We start from the raw sequence: 18,253 nt of genomic DNA, 5'->3' as shown, positions 1-18,253 counted from the left end.
CATAGAGTCAGACTTTTACACAAGCCCTTCATCCCATCATGTCCGCAACAGTCATCAACCACCGAACTAGCCTTGTCCTGTTTTCCATTTAGGCCACTGCCTTTGAGAGTGTACCTACACCAAATGTACTGCAGCAGGTCAAGCAAGCAAGTCATCCCTATCTTCCAAAAGGTAACCATGGATGGACAAATGTTGACCCAGCAAGTATCACTCACATCCCATGAATGAATATAACCTTCCCTTGTAACATATGAAAACTTTAAAGAACTGAAAGATATACAAAGAATGCACCTGTCAATTCTAGAGAAGATGATTGTGTAGCATTCTAAATTCAGTACATACACTTAATTTTGAAAACAGATTTTAATTCTTGCAATTATTTATCCCAAATATTTTGAAATACTGGCATTCAAGTTTGCATCTCATAATATCTAATTTTTTTCATCCCAATTCTTAATGAAGGTGGACGTTAAAGTAAATACATACTTAACATTCTTAAGTAACTGAAAAACATTAATTGTACTGGGTTAATATGTGGCTTCACTTAACACTGCTCAAACAATTTGGAATATTAAAAAGCCAAAGATGATTGAAATTTTGGTATAAATCAATTCCCCATTAAATTTTCAGCAATGAATAAAACAATTATGTCAGGTTATGCAGAGATCCCATAGTATCAGAATAATATGAACTAGTATTGTTAGATGTTCAATCATACACAAATCAATAGCATAAACATGCTGTATGTCACCGTAAATGCTGAAAACACAATTTCAAATGTTTTACTGCAAACTAAGCAGGTACTTCTTACCTTTCTCTGCAACAACAAGTGTGCTACTGAAATACTGCTCCTCCATCTGCCAAGCTGTGTCATTTGCTTTGTTGGTAACACCACATGACCCAATGCAATTCACTTTTAAAGCTAGCAAGGAGAAAAAAAACACGAGAATTGGTAAGTCAAAGTAGTAGCTAGACCTAGGGAATGACAGAATACAAACTGAATTAAACAGGAGAAAGTAACCTCATTGAAAAATAAAATCATATTGCTGGTGTTAGATTTGCTACTGTCAGCTACTGATCCAAAAGTGTTAAAGCATGTGTACTTCAGAACTCCAACTCCAGAAGCATTCACACAAGCAAAAAAAAACAAAAACCTTGCTGCATGCTGCCAATTTCTCTTGGACAACAAATACAAAAGACTTCTTGACTCCTTTATCCTCCAATTCTCGTACAACAAACTTTGTCTCAAACTGGTTGCCTGGACAGCAAAGTCACAAAACTTGTCTTTATATTATAGTTTTAACATGACATCAGCAGGAAGGGTGGCTGGTTTACTCAATGTTAACAGCGCAGGAGGCAGCATTTTGGCCAGAGTCCATGCGAATTCTCTTATGAGCAAGCCAGTCCAAGTCTCTTGCTTTATCATCCCTTGAAATCATTGATCAACTCTGCTACTCTCTAATCTCATAGATAAACCCTTATCTTGCCTTCTCCAGAAATGGATGCAGTATTCCAACTGAGACCAAGTAAGAATGAAAAACAACAAACTTAATCAGCAGCTTACACACCTTCAATAGATTTTTTCTGAAGTCTAAATTGCAGAGATTCTGCAGGACATATTTAGGGACAAATTTGCAAATTAGGCTGCAAGTTCACTGCCTGACCATCACATGACCAGTCTGGAAGACTGAGACAGCCTGAGATAACTGCTTAATAAAACTGTAATACTGAGTAATATCAGTAGTAGTGATCCTAATTAAGGGAGCACAAATGTCAATTTGTCTTCAAAAACTTCTATAGATATAACCATTAACCACTAATTTGTTCAATTACAATTCTCATGGCTTTTGCAGTATGCAGAGAACACAGGTGCACTGAAGAAATGCATCTAAACTGAATTGGGTAATAGAAATTATACGAATTGCGGAAAATATACACCAAGATTATTTTAGAAATTTCAACATCAAATTACTAGTTTTCAAAATAAGTATTAAATCATACAGTCTCACTAATGTTCCTTGCATTCCTTTCTCATGATTCAAAAAAACTGAAGCAATTGTATTATTGACAATAGAAGAGATGGCCTAAATAATTAATACTTGCAGATTCTGGAAATACTTTAATTGTTGCAATGTGTAGCTGTGACAAAGCGATGTATTGAAGAGATGGTAATCCTTCCTGTAAACAAGTGACGTACTGTTGGCCTCTTCTGCTCTGCACAGAGCACCTCCTGGATTAAGTATGTGATTTCCCTGTTTCCTTGGATGCCCTGTAAAAGTTACCCAGGGTTTCCACCTCACCTTAACCAAGCTGCAGGGAAACTAAATCGTGGATGTCTGGATTTACAATATTGGTTTTTAGAAGGGTAAAGAAATTCACCAGAATCTAAGAATTACAAATGTTCAAATTGTCCATCAGAAATAACTCATTTGTGCAAAATAAATCTTTGTTTTGAACATGCATTTGTTTTCCCATTTACTGGCTATACACAATAAAAAAGCAACTCTTAACAAGAACTGCCTTGAAACACTGACGAGCTTTCAACATTTTTTTTTATAAAACTGCTCCCAACTTTTTACCAAGTAGAGCTTTAGTTCACCTTAAATACATTAAGGTCTCCACTTTGCAGCAGCGCCAGGGAGAACTAAAAGGGCATATTTGTGATACCAAAGTTGCCAATTTCCACTACATGGTAAGTGTTATTACGAACAGGATAAGAACCTGTTTAAATGAATAGATGGGAGAAATGAAGGAGATCTCAGACTTCACAACCTTCCAAAGTTGTGGCTTATAACTACACTGCAGAATTCTGGAACAAGTCCCTAGTCGCAGGTGTCCTTTCAACTCAAGCCTGGGTTCAAATCCACCTCAGACTGCTGTGATAGGAAACAATTTCTCCTCCTCCCAGTGCTGCAAGTGAAAGGAGTTTGGACAACTCTGACTCCATTTTTGTGGGTTTTGTACATAATTTATGAGCAACAATTTGAAAGACCACCAGACTAACTAGTGAGAGAAAATTAGAAGTCACAAACTCAATAGATAGTTATTGAATAAGCATGCTAAAAACTGGCACATGGACAGTACATTGTTTATTAAAGATGTAGCACTATGCTTAATTTCCATTTCTTCTTTTGAAGTACAGTGGTTCTTATTCCCCTATAAGTACAAAACTAAATTCAGAATACCCTAAAGCATACGTGACAAAGCTTGCTGTACAACTATCGTCCTGCAATTTTGGATCCCCTCACTATCAAAATAATATCTTAATTTTGGAACTTCGGCAATTTGGTTTCTTGAACTGAACGCTACAGACCAAAACATAAGGGTACATTGGATCTCTCAGAAGACTCAAAGTCCCTTAACAGGCAAACGAGCAGAAAATCAAACTCAAATAGAAATACAAAGATATAAAATATTTACAGGACTATTTAAATTTGAAAAAAATTATGTTGCTAGTTCTTTTGTTGGAGTAAATATCAGGCGGCACAGTGGTATAGTGGTTAGCACTGCTGCCTCTCAGCACCAGAGACCCAGATTCAATTCCCACCTCGGGCAACTGTGTGTGGAGTTTGCACATTCTCCCCATGTCTGCTTGGGTTTCCTCTGGGTGCTCCAGTTTCCTCCCACAGTCACAAAGATGTACAGGTTAGGTGAATTGGTCATGCTAAAATTGCCTGTAATGGGTCTGGGTGGGTTGCTCTTCGGAGGGTCGGTGTGGACTCGTTGGGCTGAAGGGCCTGTTTCCACACTAAGTAAGTAATCTAATCTAAAAAATCTCTACTTACCTGCATTGTTAATATCGCTCTAAAGAAATTTAAACTGTCAGTTTTTAAAAAAAGATTATAGAAGATTGATAGAAATACTGTAATGTCTGGTTATTATTTCATTTGAAACAGATTTAGCAAACTGTCCTAGACGTTTGAAACTTTTGAATTCGGAATGCAACATACAACATTAAATAACAAAATTTACAGTTAAAACCTAACAAGCAAACTGGGGTAAATAACATACACCTATGACATGAAAAGAAAGTATTAATTCACAATTTAAATTGAAGCCCATTTTCATTCCAGCAACTACACTAGGTCTGCAAAATGCTTTGTTCTATTGATACAAAAATTGGGAATTTTTATTAAATGACTCTTGTTTGCCAGGATGATCAGAGAATGGTTGGAAAATATTGCAAATTCAACTTAATGTAAACCTCAGCTTTGGGCAGCTGTAATGCCAGCAATTTTCCTTTAAATGGTCTGTTAAAGCAATGACTAGTAATAACTAAAGCAAAAACAAAAATGTCACTGCACTGCAAAGATAATAAATGTGCAGGTCATGTAAGAAATCAAGATTTTCACTCATCTCTTACACAAGTTATCACAGAGATAATTTAACTGCTATGCTTCGCAACCTGAAGGGACTAGATAATGTTGACTATGACAAGCTATTTCACATAGTCCAGAACAATGTACCAGAGTACAAAGTCTCTGCTTAAAATGACAGCGAGCTTGATTTTCTAGATAGGTTAATCTAAAGAGACAAGAGATGGTGGAATAAGCATTGAATTGGCTATATGCAAATGGAATGTATTTTTGTCACAAAGTAGTATTTTGGTACACAATGAATGAGTAATTTGAGATGTGAGACATGTATAGGGGTCTCATGCTTGACAGAGACAGTAACTTTGACCAAAGGTTCCCAAAGTTCACCATCTATCATTGGAGTTTTGCTTGTATCACATCTGAACCCGTTATTGACTATTTGAGGTTTTGATTTTCTGCTTGTTTACCTGTCAAATGGACTTTGAATCTCTCAGAAGACTCAGTGCACCCTTATGTTTTGGTCAGTTCAAGAAACCATTTTGTTGAAGTTCCGAAATTAAGATACTGTTTTGATAGTAAGAGGATTCAAAATCTCAGGACAATATTTTTTACAGCAAGCACTGTTGCATATGCTTTTTAGTATCATGAATTTTGGCTTGTACATATAGGGGAATAGGAACCACTTATGGCACAGTGGCTTAGTGGTTAGCATTGCTGCCTCACACCACCAAGGACCGGGTTCGATTCCGGCCTTGGGTGAATACGTGGAGCTTGCACATTCTCAGTGTCTGCAAGGGTTTCCTCTGGGTGTTCTGGTTCCCCCTCACAATCCAAAGATGTCAGGTTAGATGAACTGGCCATGTTAAATTGTCCACAGTGCTCAGGGATGTATAGGTTAAGTGCATTAGTCAGGGGAAATGTAGGGTAATGGGTCTGGGTGGGATACGCTTTGGAGGAGCGGTGCGGACTTGTTGGGCCAAAGGGCTTTGTATCTTTGTATTTCTATTTGAGTTTGATTTTCCACACTGTACGAATTCTAATTGACTTTTGTGATTTATCAACTTAGTTCAAGCAGCAGGAAGTTAAAAGGCAAACGTGAGAGGCTGCGGTCTTTTATTGGTCTACCAAATCTTTCATATCTAGTAAAATCAAGCAGCCAAACATTTGAGTCATTCTAATGCAGTGAAAGAATCATGAAACAACAACTTAGCTAGAGTTTGTCAAGTCACAAGGGAAAGAAATTATGTATCCCTGGTCATTGACCATAACAATCCCCTTGATTTGAATCAGGCTACAGATGGCTCTGCAAGGACTCAAGTCAAGAGTAGCTGCACTGTGACTTTCTTCAATTCCTTTCCCAAAGTAATTTCTAGTTTACACTTGGTACATTCTTGCACTTTATGGAACAGAGGAATGGAGTGTTTAATTTTTACTACAGTTCCTTGACAAGGAAGGAAAAGCAAATATTGAAATACTAGAAATAAATGTAGACAGAGGTTGTTCCCTCCAGCTTACACAGGGCAGGGTCTCAAGACAAAAAGCTGATCGGTTAGGAACAAGATGTGCGGAAATTTCTTCACCCAGTGTGGCTCAGTGGTTAGCTCTGCTGCCTTAGTGCCAAGGGCCTGGGTTCGATTATACTCTCAGGCAACTGTCTGCGTGGAGTTTTCACATGCCGGCGTGGGTTTCCTCCAGGTGCTCCAGTTTCCTCCCACAGCCCAAAGATGTGCAGGTTAGGTGGACTGGCCAGGCTAAATTGTCCTGTGGTGTGTAGGTCAGGTGTATAAGCCATGGGAAATGCAGGGTTTAGGTGGGATGCTTTTCAGATGGTCCATATGGACTCGATGGGTAAATGGCCTGCTTCCACACCAGGGATTCAATTAAAAGATTGTGAATGTTTGGAATGCTCGATCCCAGATAGTTATGCAAGTGTTACCTTTGAATATTTTTAAGGCTGAAACAGACAGGCAGCATATCCAGGTCTACAGATCACAGACACTGTGGTCAAAGATCAGTCATGATCGCCCAGAATAGCAGAGGAGGTTCAAGGGGCAGCATGGTCTACATTTGTTCTAATATTTTTATACAGGCAAACTCTGGGCTGAAAACTAATTCCATTCTTTAGTATGCTCGCAAGTCAATTTGCACACATGTTGGTGTACAATGTAGGGCCAAGTAAAACAGCCATTAGTACAAGAAAATGTTTATACATCATCTTTTAAATGAATATTGATACACCCCTGTATCGGTCAGCATAAGTACAAACATTCAAAAGTAGCATGCTCATAAACCTTCTGTGTAACAAACAATTGAGAATGTGGGATCTCTGCACCCATTGGTCATGGAAAGTTTTTAAATGTACCACTGTGTTCACTATGGGGTTGTATCAGTTGCTCCCTGAATGTATTGACACACTGAAAATTGGGTGAGTAGCTGTAATTTTGTAAAAGCAAAATACTAAATTAGAATTTAAAATACGAGATGCTCAATTAGCCATTCATTTACTATGTTTTGCCTGGACTGATATATTCAAAGCACCAGACATTTATTATTAATGAATCATGCCACCTGAATGAAGCTCTGGTTTAAGACAGCAAAACCTAACAATCAAGTCTATGTTTAAGCCTGCTCCATTCCCAGTTGTTGAACATGGGAAAGCACCTCGTCTCCAAGTGGAATTTGCCAAAATCTTTATGCTAAAAAAACTAGTATATCTGCAAAATTCAAATGCGTGCAATGAGAGGGTGGTTTGGGGAGGAGGGTGAGAACAGTGTAATGCAAGAGTCAAATAACAGAATGGGCGCAAGGTTAGGGAAGGTTAAATACGTAGAGTGGGGTCAAAGAATTTGCTGGTTTCATTTTAAGATGGAGAATTTAGTTTATGGTGGAACAGTTTGAATAGAGGTCACTTTTCAAAATATAGTAAATGAATGATTAAATGAGCATCTGGTGTACTCAAGTTTCAGTTTAGTACCTGGCTATTTCATATACAAAACTACAACTACATATAGTAGGGCGGGAGGAAATGGGGGTGGAAGTGGGAAGATCAAGTGGGCAATAAGGGAAAAGAGGAGGAAGAGAAGAGGCTGGGGAAGAGAGAAATATAATGTCAAAGGCAAATAACTCATTGGATGCAAGGTTAGGGACAATCAAATAGGTAGATTGGTTTAAAGAATTTACTGGTTACATTTTAAGGTAGGGAACTTCGTTTTGGATTGAAGAGTTTGAGCAGAGGTCTCTTTTCAACATGCCTATTGTTCTGTTGTGAACAACAAAACTCCATTGTATCTGTTTCGGTTCAAAACGGTCATGCGTTGCATATCACACGGAAAGCAAAATAATTCATATAATACTCAACACCATAAAATTCGCACATTCACACCAGTTAACCTTCTTAAGTAATGACCTTCTGTCAATTATAGGCAAATGGACAAGCATTCAATGAGCACTTTAGGATTTTCAGTTTGAGCAGACTTACATCATTATTTGTTAGCTACTTTAGGTGGCAATGCAAAAAGACAGCAATTGAAAAGCAAACAACTACTAATAAAGAAAGTTTAAAAAGTAACTCTCCAAACTTGCTCTGATAAGTTACATAGTACTTCTTTTAATCCTAAAGAGGAGAAGTTTATTTGATACACAAACTGAGTGGGCTGATCATTTGTTCCATTATGTTTGAATGAAAAAGTAAAGGGTCAGCAGAGGAAATTGTTCCATGAGTTTCAACAACTTTTCCTATTGAAGGAAACACCATGTGCTTGGATATTATTAAAAGAGTAAACAGAGTATTTTGGAAAAGTATTAACAGAATCATTTAATTTTAATTACCTTATTCAAACTCTTAAGCAAAAGACAACTGCACAGCCTACAAAGTTGCTACCAGTAATTCCCATCAGACTGAAAACATTTTAAGAATTAACTGCATAAAAGTTTCTATAATGGATAAGGTGAAACACTTCATTTGGAAATGGTGTATTTTAAGCAAATATGAATCGGGGCAGAAGTAGGCCATCTGGCCCCTATAGCCTGCTCTGTTATTCATGGTTTATCTGATTGTGGCCTCGAGTCCACATTCCTGCATACCTCATAACCCTTAATTCCCTTGCTAGTTAAAAATCTACCCACCTCTACCATAAGTATATTCAATAACAGTCTGCTCTTTTCTCAGAGCAGAGTATCAAGGATTCACAACTCTCAAAAAAAGTCCTCATTTCCATCTTAACTGAGAACCCCCTTATCTTAAAACTCTGCCTCCTGGTTTTACTCTGTCCCACAAGGGGAAACATTCTTGCAGCAGCACCCTGTCAAGTCCCCTCAGGATCCTTTTTCTATTCTTCTAAATTCCCTGTGCACCTTTCCTTAAGGCAAATTCCCATCCCAGCTATCAGTCAAGTGAAACTTTTCTGATAAGTTTGATTTATTTAATCCTTTCTTAATTAAGGACAGTAAAACAGTATTCCACATAAAGCTGTACTAACCTTGTGTTTAACTTATAACATCCCTGCTTTTACTTAAATTTCCCTAGAAACTATCATTCCGCTTGCCTTTAATTTGTTGTACCTGCATACTTCCATTCTGTAGATGGTTACATGAATCAAAATTACCCTGTACCTCAGAGTTCTCCACTTAAATAATATGCTCTTAGATTCTTCCTGCCTAAAAAGGAAGAGTTCATATTTTCCCACATTACACATCTGCCAAATCTTGGGCCTTTTTTAACCCATGACTCTTTGCAGGCATATGTTCTCTTCAAAACGTATTCTCCTTTATCTCTATTCTCATCAAGTTTAGCAGTCACAAAAATATTGTACAAAAATTGGCTACCATGTGGCACATGACTTGTTACATCATGCTAGCTGATAATTTCCCATTTACACTTATCCTTTGTTTCATATTAGCCAATCCATTATCCATGTTACTGCATTACCTTCATACACTCTGACATTACACTTTGTCAACAGCTTCTAGAAATCTAAGTGCAGTACATTGGTGGTGCCTCGATCTACAATGTCCATTTCCTGAAATAACTAACAAATTAGTCAAAAGAGATTTCTGGTGGTGGGCACGTTGTTGGAGGGAATCCTGAGAGACAGGATGTACATGTATTTGGAAAGGCAAGGACTGATTAGTGATAGTCAATATGGCTTTGTGCATGGGAAATCATGTCTCACGAACTTGATTGAGTTTTTTGAAGTTACAAAAAGGATTGATGAGGGCAGAGCGGTAGATGTGATCTATATGGACAAGGTTTCCCATGGGAGACTGATTAGCAAGGTTAGATCTCAGAATACAGGGAGAACTAGCCATTTGGATATAGAATTGGCTCAAAGGTAGAAGACAGAGGGTGGTGGTGGTGGAGGGTTGTTTTTCAGACTGGAGGCCTGTGACCAGTGGAGTGCCACAAGGATCGATGCTGGGTCCTCTACTTTTTATCATTTACATAAATGATTTGGATGCGAGCATAAGAGGTACAGTTAGTAAGTTTGCAGATGACACCAAAATTGGAGGTGCAGTGGACAGCGAAGAGGGTTACCTCAGATTACAACAGCATCTGGACCAGATGGGCCAATGGGCTGAGAAGTGGCAGATGGAGTTTAATTCAGATAAATGCAAGATGCTGCATTTTGGGAAAGCAAATCTTAGCAGGACTTTTACACTTAATGGTAAGATCCTAGGGAGTGTTGCTGGACAAAGAGACCTTGGAGTGCAGTTCATAGCTCCTTGAAAGTGAAGTCGCAGGTAGATAGGATAGTGAAGGAGGCGTATGGTATGCTTTCCTCTATTGGTCAGAGTATTGAGTACAGGAGTTGGGATGTTGCGGCTGTACAGGACATTGGTTAGCCCACTGTTGGAATATTGCATGCAATTCTGCTCTCCTTCCTATCGGAAAGATGTTGTGAAACTTGAAAGGGTTCAGAAAAGATTTACCCCACACAAAGCCACGTTGACAATCCCTAATCAGTCCTTGCCATTTCAAATACATGAGCTGAAAACGTGTTGCTGGAAAAGCGCAGCAGGTCAGACAGCATCCAAGGAGCAGGAGAATCGACGTTTCGGGCATGAGCCCTTCAGGAATTTCAAATGCATGTTTGGGATTAATAAGACTATGCCTTTTGTGTGCTTAAGGAATGCATTTGTGTTATTATAACAATTTGCTTTATTTTATCCTATTTAATGAACTATTTTAGTGTTAAAACAAAATCTGCAGCATTGTATAGTTATGTTTCAGTGAGAGACTACTTTGTTACAGCAGGGTGTTAGAAAATCCTAGTGCAAACAGGCAAAGTTAACATGGTTTAGAGTCATAGAGATGTATACAGCATGGAAACAGACCCTTCGGACCAACCCGTCCATGCCGACCAGATATCCGAACCCAATCTAGTCCCACCTGCCAGCACTTGGCCCATATCCCTCCAAACTCTTCCTATTCATATACCCATCCAAATGCCTCTTAAATGTTGCAATTGTACCAGCCTCCACCACTTCCTCTGGCAGCTCATTCCATACCCGTACCACCCTCAGTGAAAAAGTTGCCCCTTAGGTCTCTTTCATATCTTTCTCCTCTCGCCCTAAACCTATGCCCTCTAGTTCTGGACTCGCCGACCCCAGCGAAAAGACTTTGTTTATTTCTCCATCCATTCCCCTCATTATTTTTATAAACCTCTATAAGGTCACCCCTCAGCCTCCACTCCAAGGAAAACAGCCCCAGCCCTTTGATATTGACAAAGGGTCAGTTAGACTCAAAATGTCAGCTCTTTTCTCTCCTTACAGCTGCTGCCAGATCTGCTGAGATTTTCCAGCATTTTCTCTTTTGGTATCGCACTAACTTAACTGAATTATTTGAAGAGGTGATAAAGATTAATAAAGGCACATGAGTAGATATTATCAAACACTTTGCTGAAACACACGTAGACAAAGTTTTGCATGGTCGACCGAGTACTATGGTTACATCACGTGGAATCTGGGGGAGTTAGCCAATTGGATATAAAATTAGCTTGAAGGTAGAGACAGAGGGTGGTGGCAGAGGGTTGCTCTTTGGACTGGAAGCCTGTGACTAGTGGCGTGCCAAGGATCAGTGCTGGGTCCACTGCTTTGTCATTTATAGAAATGATTTGGATATAAATATACGAGACATGGTTAATAAGTTTGCAGATGACACCAAAATTGGTGTAGTGGACAGTAAAAAAAAATTAGCTCAAAGTACAATGGTATCTTGATCAGATGGGTCAATGGGCCAAGGAGTGGCAGATGGAGGTTAATTTAGATAAATGTGAGGTGTTGTACTTTGGGAAGGCCAAATCAGGGAAGGACCTTTACACTTATTGGTCGGGCCTTGGGGAGCATTTCTAAACAAAGAGATCTAGAAGTGCAGGTGCATAGTTCCTTGAAATTGGAGTCACAGGTAGACAGGGTGGAATAGGCAGAATTTTGTACACTTGCCTTCATTGGTCAGAACATTGAGTATAGGAGTTGGGACATCATGTTGCAGCTGCATAGGACATTGGTGAGTCTACTTTTAGAATACAGCATACAATTCTGGTCACCCTTCTTTAGAAAGGATATTATTAAACTTGATCTGGCACAGAAAACATTGACAATGCTGTTGCCGGATGAAGGATGAGAGTTATAGGGAGAGGCTGAATATGCTGGGGAATTTTTGTTTCCCTAGAGCATCTGGGGCTGAGGGGTTACCTTACAGAGATGTATACAATCATGAGAGGCATGGAGTGAATGGTCAGGTGGACAGCCAAGGTCTTTTTCCTAGGGTGGGGAAAGTCCAAAACTAGAGGGTATAGGTTTAAGTTGAGAGGGAAAAGATTTAGAAAGGACAAGAAGGGTAACTTTTTCATGCAGAGGGTGATGAATGTATGGAATGAGATGCCAGAAGTTGTAGTGAAGGCAGGGTACAGTTACAAATTTAAAAGGCATCTGGATAGGTACATTAATAAGGATTTAGACAGATAAGAGCCAAATGCTAGCAAATGGGACTGGGTCAAATTGGGATGTCTGGTCAGTGTGGACAAGTTGGACCAAAGGGTCTGTTTCTGTCCTGTATGATTAAGATCCTGTCACAAAAAAAATTCTTTTCTGCCCATCTTTATTTCAAGGTAGCCTTGAGATCCAGGTCTCTGTTTTTGCATTCTTATAGTATGTTTCTGTAATAGCAATCAGGTCATACACATTTATTTCTATTTGCGCTGTCAACTCATCTGTTATAAATGTCAAATGCATTGATATATAGAGTCAATAGTTCGGTCTTTCTACTACCTCTTAAAACTCTAACTCTATCCACTTTTAGATGTGTACACTACAAACAGGTGACTCTCAGCACTACACTGTCCATCTCCCTGACATAGCCAAGGTGCAACTCAAACATGCCTTTTTGAGTGTAAGACTCAACTACTCCAAAGTCTGCTGACTGCTCTCCATAACCTTCAGATCACCAGAAACTCTGATATCGATCCTGTCTACACCAAATTACAATCATCAATTTCCTTCTTTTGCAAACATATTCAACGCCACCAGTTTAAAGCTTAATGCATGTTTTAAACGCATTTAATGGTTCATCTTCCCGAAGAGAGAATTCCAAACTGCTTCACCAAATTACAACCCTAAAAAGTTTTATTTATGACTTTGGCATCTTAACTCTATGTATGTGGCCCTTGGAAGTGGTGCTTTTGAGAAAGTCTGTAGCCTTAAAACTTGTCTTTAAATATTTAAATTAAAATGAAATGCTGAATTGTAGAACACATTTACTGCACTAGAAAATAGACAGGAAGGCTCAGAAAAAGGAGGGCACTTAAAGAATGCAAAAGATAGGGACACCTGGGCTCACCAAGTGATAACAGGATGCTGTAAGACAATTAAGAACATTTGCCTTAGCATCAGTGAATGTGTGTGAACGGGACACCAAGTGATAACATTCACAGCCGTTCCCTGTGAAATTAATGAGTGTTTGATTCTGACCCGGAAATGAAACTCGGTACTATCAAAAACTTTATAATTAACGGTCAGATGCTGCCAATTATAATGGATTCTTATTTGCAAGTGGGGCAGACAGAGAGAAAAAAAATCTTTGCAGTTACAAAACCCTGACCTGAGAATTCAGGAGCGGGAGAATTTTAGTGCTGAGGCGGTTGAAGCCAGTAGAAAATTAACACTCAATGTTTATCTGCTATGGATTGAATTTAATTGCATTTTGGGACTTTGATGATATTGAATAGCCACTACCAGGTTATTAAATACAAACACTAAAAGGTAATATTGATGAAGCCTTAGCTTACTTGCTGTTCCTGCAGACCACTCTACAGACCTTACAGACTGCCCCACTGTCAATGAGAACTAATCATATCTTATGTCTTATTTGAATTTGAATAAAACTTGAAAAGACGACATGTTTAATGAGTCTAATTAATCATTTTAAATACTACCTTGCAGTGACATTTCAGCCTCAGGTATAGAATGGTTCTGTGCTTAAGATAAAAAGCAGGAATCTGCTCCCAGCTTATTGAAGAGATTCTGACACAATCTGTCAAGAAGCCATTTTATGGTCAAAAGTTTGCCCTCCTTGCTAAGAAGCCATTTCGTAAAACAATGTTATCAGATATGCGAGCTGTGCAAGGTTACCTTATGAAATTTCCCACTGGTACTTCTTTATAGGAACTTATCTCACCAGCAGACACCTAACCTGGCTGGATTTCTTTTTCCCACCTAATGGATAGCTCAAGGCCTGTAGGAGTGATCAGTCAAGTGCACACAAACCTGTCAATTAACTTTTCTTCTTTATGAATTATTGTCTTTCACTGTTATCTGTCTTATTAAGAACATGCAATAATTTGTGTAAACTTTTGTAAAAAGGAAGCCACTTCGTATCAGTACATCGGAGTTGCCTGCTGGGGCACTTGAAGAGCTGGTACTCTACTCTACTAGGTTATTAGAACTTAGTTTAGCTTATAGGTGTCAGTGTCATGTTTTAACATTGATGCTATTAGTGAATAAAGGGGACGACTAAAATTAAACTAAACTATCTGTAAGAGGTTTTTATTACATACTTCCAAAGAGTACAATCTCCGGGACGAACCGAGAGAGGCTTTACAGGTCTGAGTCCACAAGGGATTCCCTGGGCCGTCTCAAATCTGTACCATAACACTTTCAGACACTAAGACACTCACTCCTGAACTGCCTCATTGAGACTCCATTTATTCTCTCCTTCCCCACATTGAAACTTTCATCCACAAACTACTGGTCACATTTTCTATAATCTCCTTTGACAGCTCAACAATCATCTTTCTCCTACACCATGTTTGTGAAACACCATGGAACTTTATTTTACATAGGGGATGTGATATTGAAGCAAGTTGTGCTTGGGTACCATTGCCCTCAGGCTGAACGGAACAGGTAATTCTGACCAACAACCCCATTAAAGAATGAGCATAACTGCGCACCAGATGGAGTTTTATGTGGGAAAGGACCTAAAAAATAGGAATCAAAGTATTGTCTCAATGGAAAGAAGCTAGAAACTGTGAATAAGTACAGAAATTAAGGAAGTCCAGTGCAGTAATCACAAAGTTTGTGGACAAGTCCAAAAAAGCCTTAAAGATGAACGGAATGCTGACTTTTGTTCCAAAGGACGTGGAATTTATGTCAAGTTGTTAAACCCCATTTGGAGTTCCACACTCAAGACAGCTCAAAGGATACATGGAAATAAAGAACGCAAATTAGAAGACAAGTTATATAGATTATGCCTGTGCTCTCCAAAGCTAACAAGGGGGATCTGACCAAAGACTTTCAGCTGACGTAGAGATGTGATTGGGTTAGGGAACGTAGGGGTATAACAATCAGGCTGATGCAAGATGTACTTCTTCACACAAAGGAAACCTACCCTTTCCAACCCCAAAAAGCCTGAGAATAGCTCAACTGAAAATTTTAAAACCAAAGCGGATAGATTTTGTTAGGCAAAGATATTGTAGTCTCAGAGCCAAGATGTAGTTAAAGTACAGATTTACTAAGAATTAACTGAGGTCGTTGTCATTCAACAGGGTGAATGTTGACTTAGGAACTACACAAGACAGATAAGGTTATTCCCTCACAGTGTAAAGACTATAAATAACAAATAAAAAAGCTCACTAATTAAATAAGCGGGCACCCTATGGGTGTTTAAGCAATCATTTGCACAAACCAAATCACAGCAATTTATTTTAATCCCCAAATTCACTTTTAACAGTTTGCCACAGTGACTGTGAAGGAAAAAAAGCTTGGTCTCTAATCAGGTTATACATCCTAATTCAGAGTCTATTTCCTGCAGCCCTCAGCCTGCAACCAAGTGTTCCAAACTTAACAGGGCTTTCAGAATCCCACCAGCTTCACCTCAGCAAGGCAGAATAAGAACCTCATTTTAAACTCCCTTCCTAAGTCTCCAAATGCCATAAAAAACACTGTACTGACTACCCTTAACTCACCGCCTAACTCTTTACTTTATGGCGAGTGACCATTTTCCTTTCGTAATTGCTTCTGCAGGTGCTTCTTACATACGAGTTACTAAACAAAAATTATTCACTGCACAGGGCAAGTATGACTTCACCAAACCATTTTAATTCACGTAACATGTGAAATATTAAGCTGTGCCCAAATTACCATGTCTAACCAGTCTCAACATAATTAAATACAAAATTCAATAATCCTTGCATTATTTTAAAAAAACATTTGAAATCCTACATGTCCACTTAACTAACTCAAAATCAGATATAGATTTCAACTACATTAATATATTTTGACATGTGTTAACAGTTGAATCTTGGTACTCAAGTATCAAACATATCAAACTTTTCTCTTGCTGTTTATCTGATAAAAGCCCTGCACTGGATTACTCATAACCCATTATCACCATTTGTTAAACTCTACACACTGCATCATCTTATTTCCAGTCAGTAAGCGATTATTTTCCAATAAGTAACTGCTATTAGACAAGCCTATGACATTCATATTTTGGATACCAATAGTCCCGCGTCAAAAACAAAATTACATTACGGTTTAGGCATATTAAATGTACAGCTTCGATGTGTCAGTCCTCCGTTAGAATTTAAGAACAATCATACAACAAACATTACCAAGTGATTACTCTTAGTTGAAACGATGTAAAAGCTGGCTCTGAGAAGTACATAATTAATCCCTCTTAATACTTCCAAAAGCTTTAGACCACCGCAAATGAATCCTGACAGTTTCTCTTCAACCTTACCTTAACCCGACAAATAGAAAACAACCCTCAAGGCACCTCTCCAGGTTCGGGTTTCTGCATTTCCTCCTCGGACTTGAACGCTTTAAAAGCTTTGTGCCTTTTAACTCCCTGGCGGATTAAGTGCTGCAGTTTCTGCTCTCTCTCTCGCTCCCTCCCACTTGCCACCTGTAAAGCCCTCACTGTCACAGAGTACTCCTGTCCCTCCAACTTCCCTGGAGGGAACCTGCCTGACCCGGCAGCGGCGGCGGCAGCAGCTGCTCAGCGCGCGGACCCAACCGTCGCCTCCCGGGCTCAACTGAAAGTTGCAACACCCCCCCCCCCGCCGCCTCAACCCTCGACTCCTCGACTCGCTACCGGGGCGGGCGGACCGACCTTTGAAGTTGAGATGCGCGGACAGCTTGACCCTCACTTCGCCGGTGACGAACTCGCCGGGGCTGTAGACCACTTTGTTGTCCTTCAAGACGACGCTCAACTCCTGAACTTTCCCCATACTCCGAGACGCGAAGCTCGAGCCGCCGCCGGACTGAACCGGAAACCCAGCGCGCGACCGGCCGCGCGACACCCACAACGTCACGGGTCCGGCCCCGCCCCGCGACGTCAACAAACCCCACCCCCTCGCCGCCGGCCAGGAAAGGCCGCCCATCGACCGCACCGCGCACGCGCGCTGTCAACCCCCCCTCCGCCCATGTGCCTGACGTGTATCAAGTAATGTATCAAATCGTGACAAACCTATGAATAACAGATAAGGCTCAATCATACGGTATTCTGCTGTTCTGAGGAAGGGTCACTGCACTCGAAACGTTACTCTGTTTTCTGTTTTTTTAAAAATCACACAACACCAGATTACAGTCCAACAGGTTTATTTGAAAGTACAGTTGAAACTTTATTGCTGGAACAGCACAGCAGGTCAGGCAGCATCCAGGGAACAGGAGATTCGACGTTTCGGGCACAGGCCCTTCTTCAGGAATGAGCAAAGAATGTTCAGCAGGAGAAGATAAAAGGTAGGGAGGAGGGACTTGGAGGAGGGGCGTTGGAAATGTGATAGGTGGAAAGAGGTCAAGGTGAGGGTGATAGGTCGGAGTAGGATGGAGGCGGAGAGGTCAAGAAGAAGACTGCAGGTCAGGAAGGCGGTGCCGGGCTGGAGGGATTCGGCTGAGACAAGGTGGGGGGAGGGGGGATGAAGAAACTGGTGAAGTCCAAGTTCATCCCCTGTGGTTGGAGGGTTCCCAGTCGGAAGATAAGACGCTCCTCCTCCGACCGTCGCGTTGTTGTGGTTTGGCCGGTGTGGCCTCCTCTATATTGGGGAGACAGGCCGCCTACTTGCGGAGCGATTCAGAGAGCACCTCTGGGCCACCCGGACGAACCAACCCAACCACCCTGTAGCACAGCATTTCAACTCCCCCTCCCACTCCACCGAGGATATGCAGGTCATTGGACTCATCCACCGCCAAACCACAACAACGCGACGGTCGGAGGAGGAGCGTCTTATCTTCCGACTGGGAACCCTCCAACCGCAGGGGATGAACTTGGACTTCACCAGTTTCTTCATCCCCCCTCCCCCCACCTTGTCTCAGCCGAATGCCTCCAGCCCGGCACCGCCTTCCTGACCTGCAGTCTTCTTCTTGACCTCTCCGCCTCCATCCTACTCCGACCTATCACCCTCACCTTGACCTCTTTCCACCTATCACATTTCCAACGCCCC

General features: G+C 40.4%; 1 protein-coding gene across 2 annotated transcripts in view; it reads right to left on the bottom strand.

The window, feature by feature from the left end:
* arrdc1b (arrestin domain containing 1b) overlaps positions 1-17,098 on the bottom strand; it is a 60,541-nt gene extending 43,443 nt beyond the window's left edge. Inside the window, exons 1-3 of one of the 2 annotated variants that reach the window (XM_087998489.1) lie at positions 16,924-17,063; positions 2,104-2,310; positions 812-922 (exon numbers count right to left, since the gene is read on the bottom strand). In XM_087998489.1, coding sequence (XP_087854615.1) covers positions 812-857 — 46 coding nt within the window. In that variant the 5' untranslated portion in view covers positions 858-922; positions 2,104-2,310; positions 16,924-17,063. Of the gene's footprint in view, positions 1-811; positions 923-2,103; positions 2,311-16,923 lie in introns of both variants that reach the window. The other variant, XM_043719983.2, reaches the window with a different exon arrangement.
* Between the last annotated feature and the right edge of the window lie 1,155 nt (positions 17,099-18,253).

The sequence above is a fragment of the Chiloscyllium plagiosum genome, unplaced genomic scaffold, assembly GCF_037043375.1.
Source record: "Chiloscyllium plagiosum isolate Xiang-an unplaced genomic scaffold, Cpla_swu_hap1 HiC_scaffold_21, whole genome shotgun sequence".
In the NCBI taxonomy this organism is placed as follows: domain Eukaryota; kingdom Metazoa; phylum Chordata; class Chondrichthyes; order Orectolobiformes; family Hemiscylliidae; genus Chiloscyllium; species Chiloscyllium plagiosum.
The sequence above is the reverse complement of the archived record's forward strand: the minus strand, read 5'-3'. Positions and strand labels throughout refer to the sequence as shown.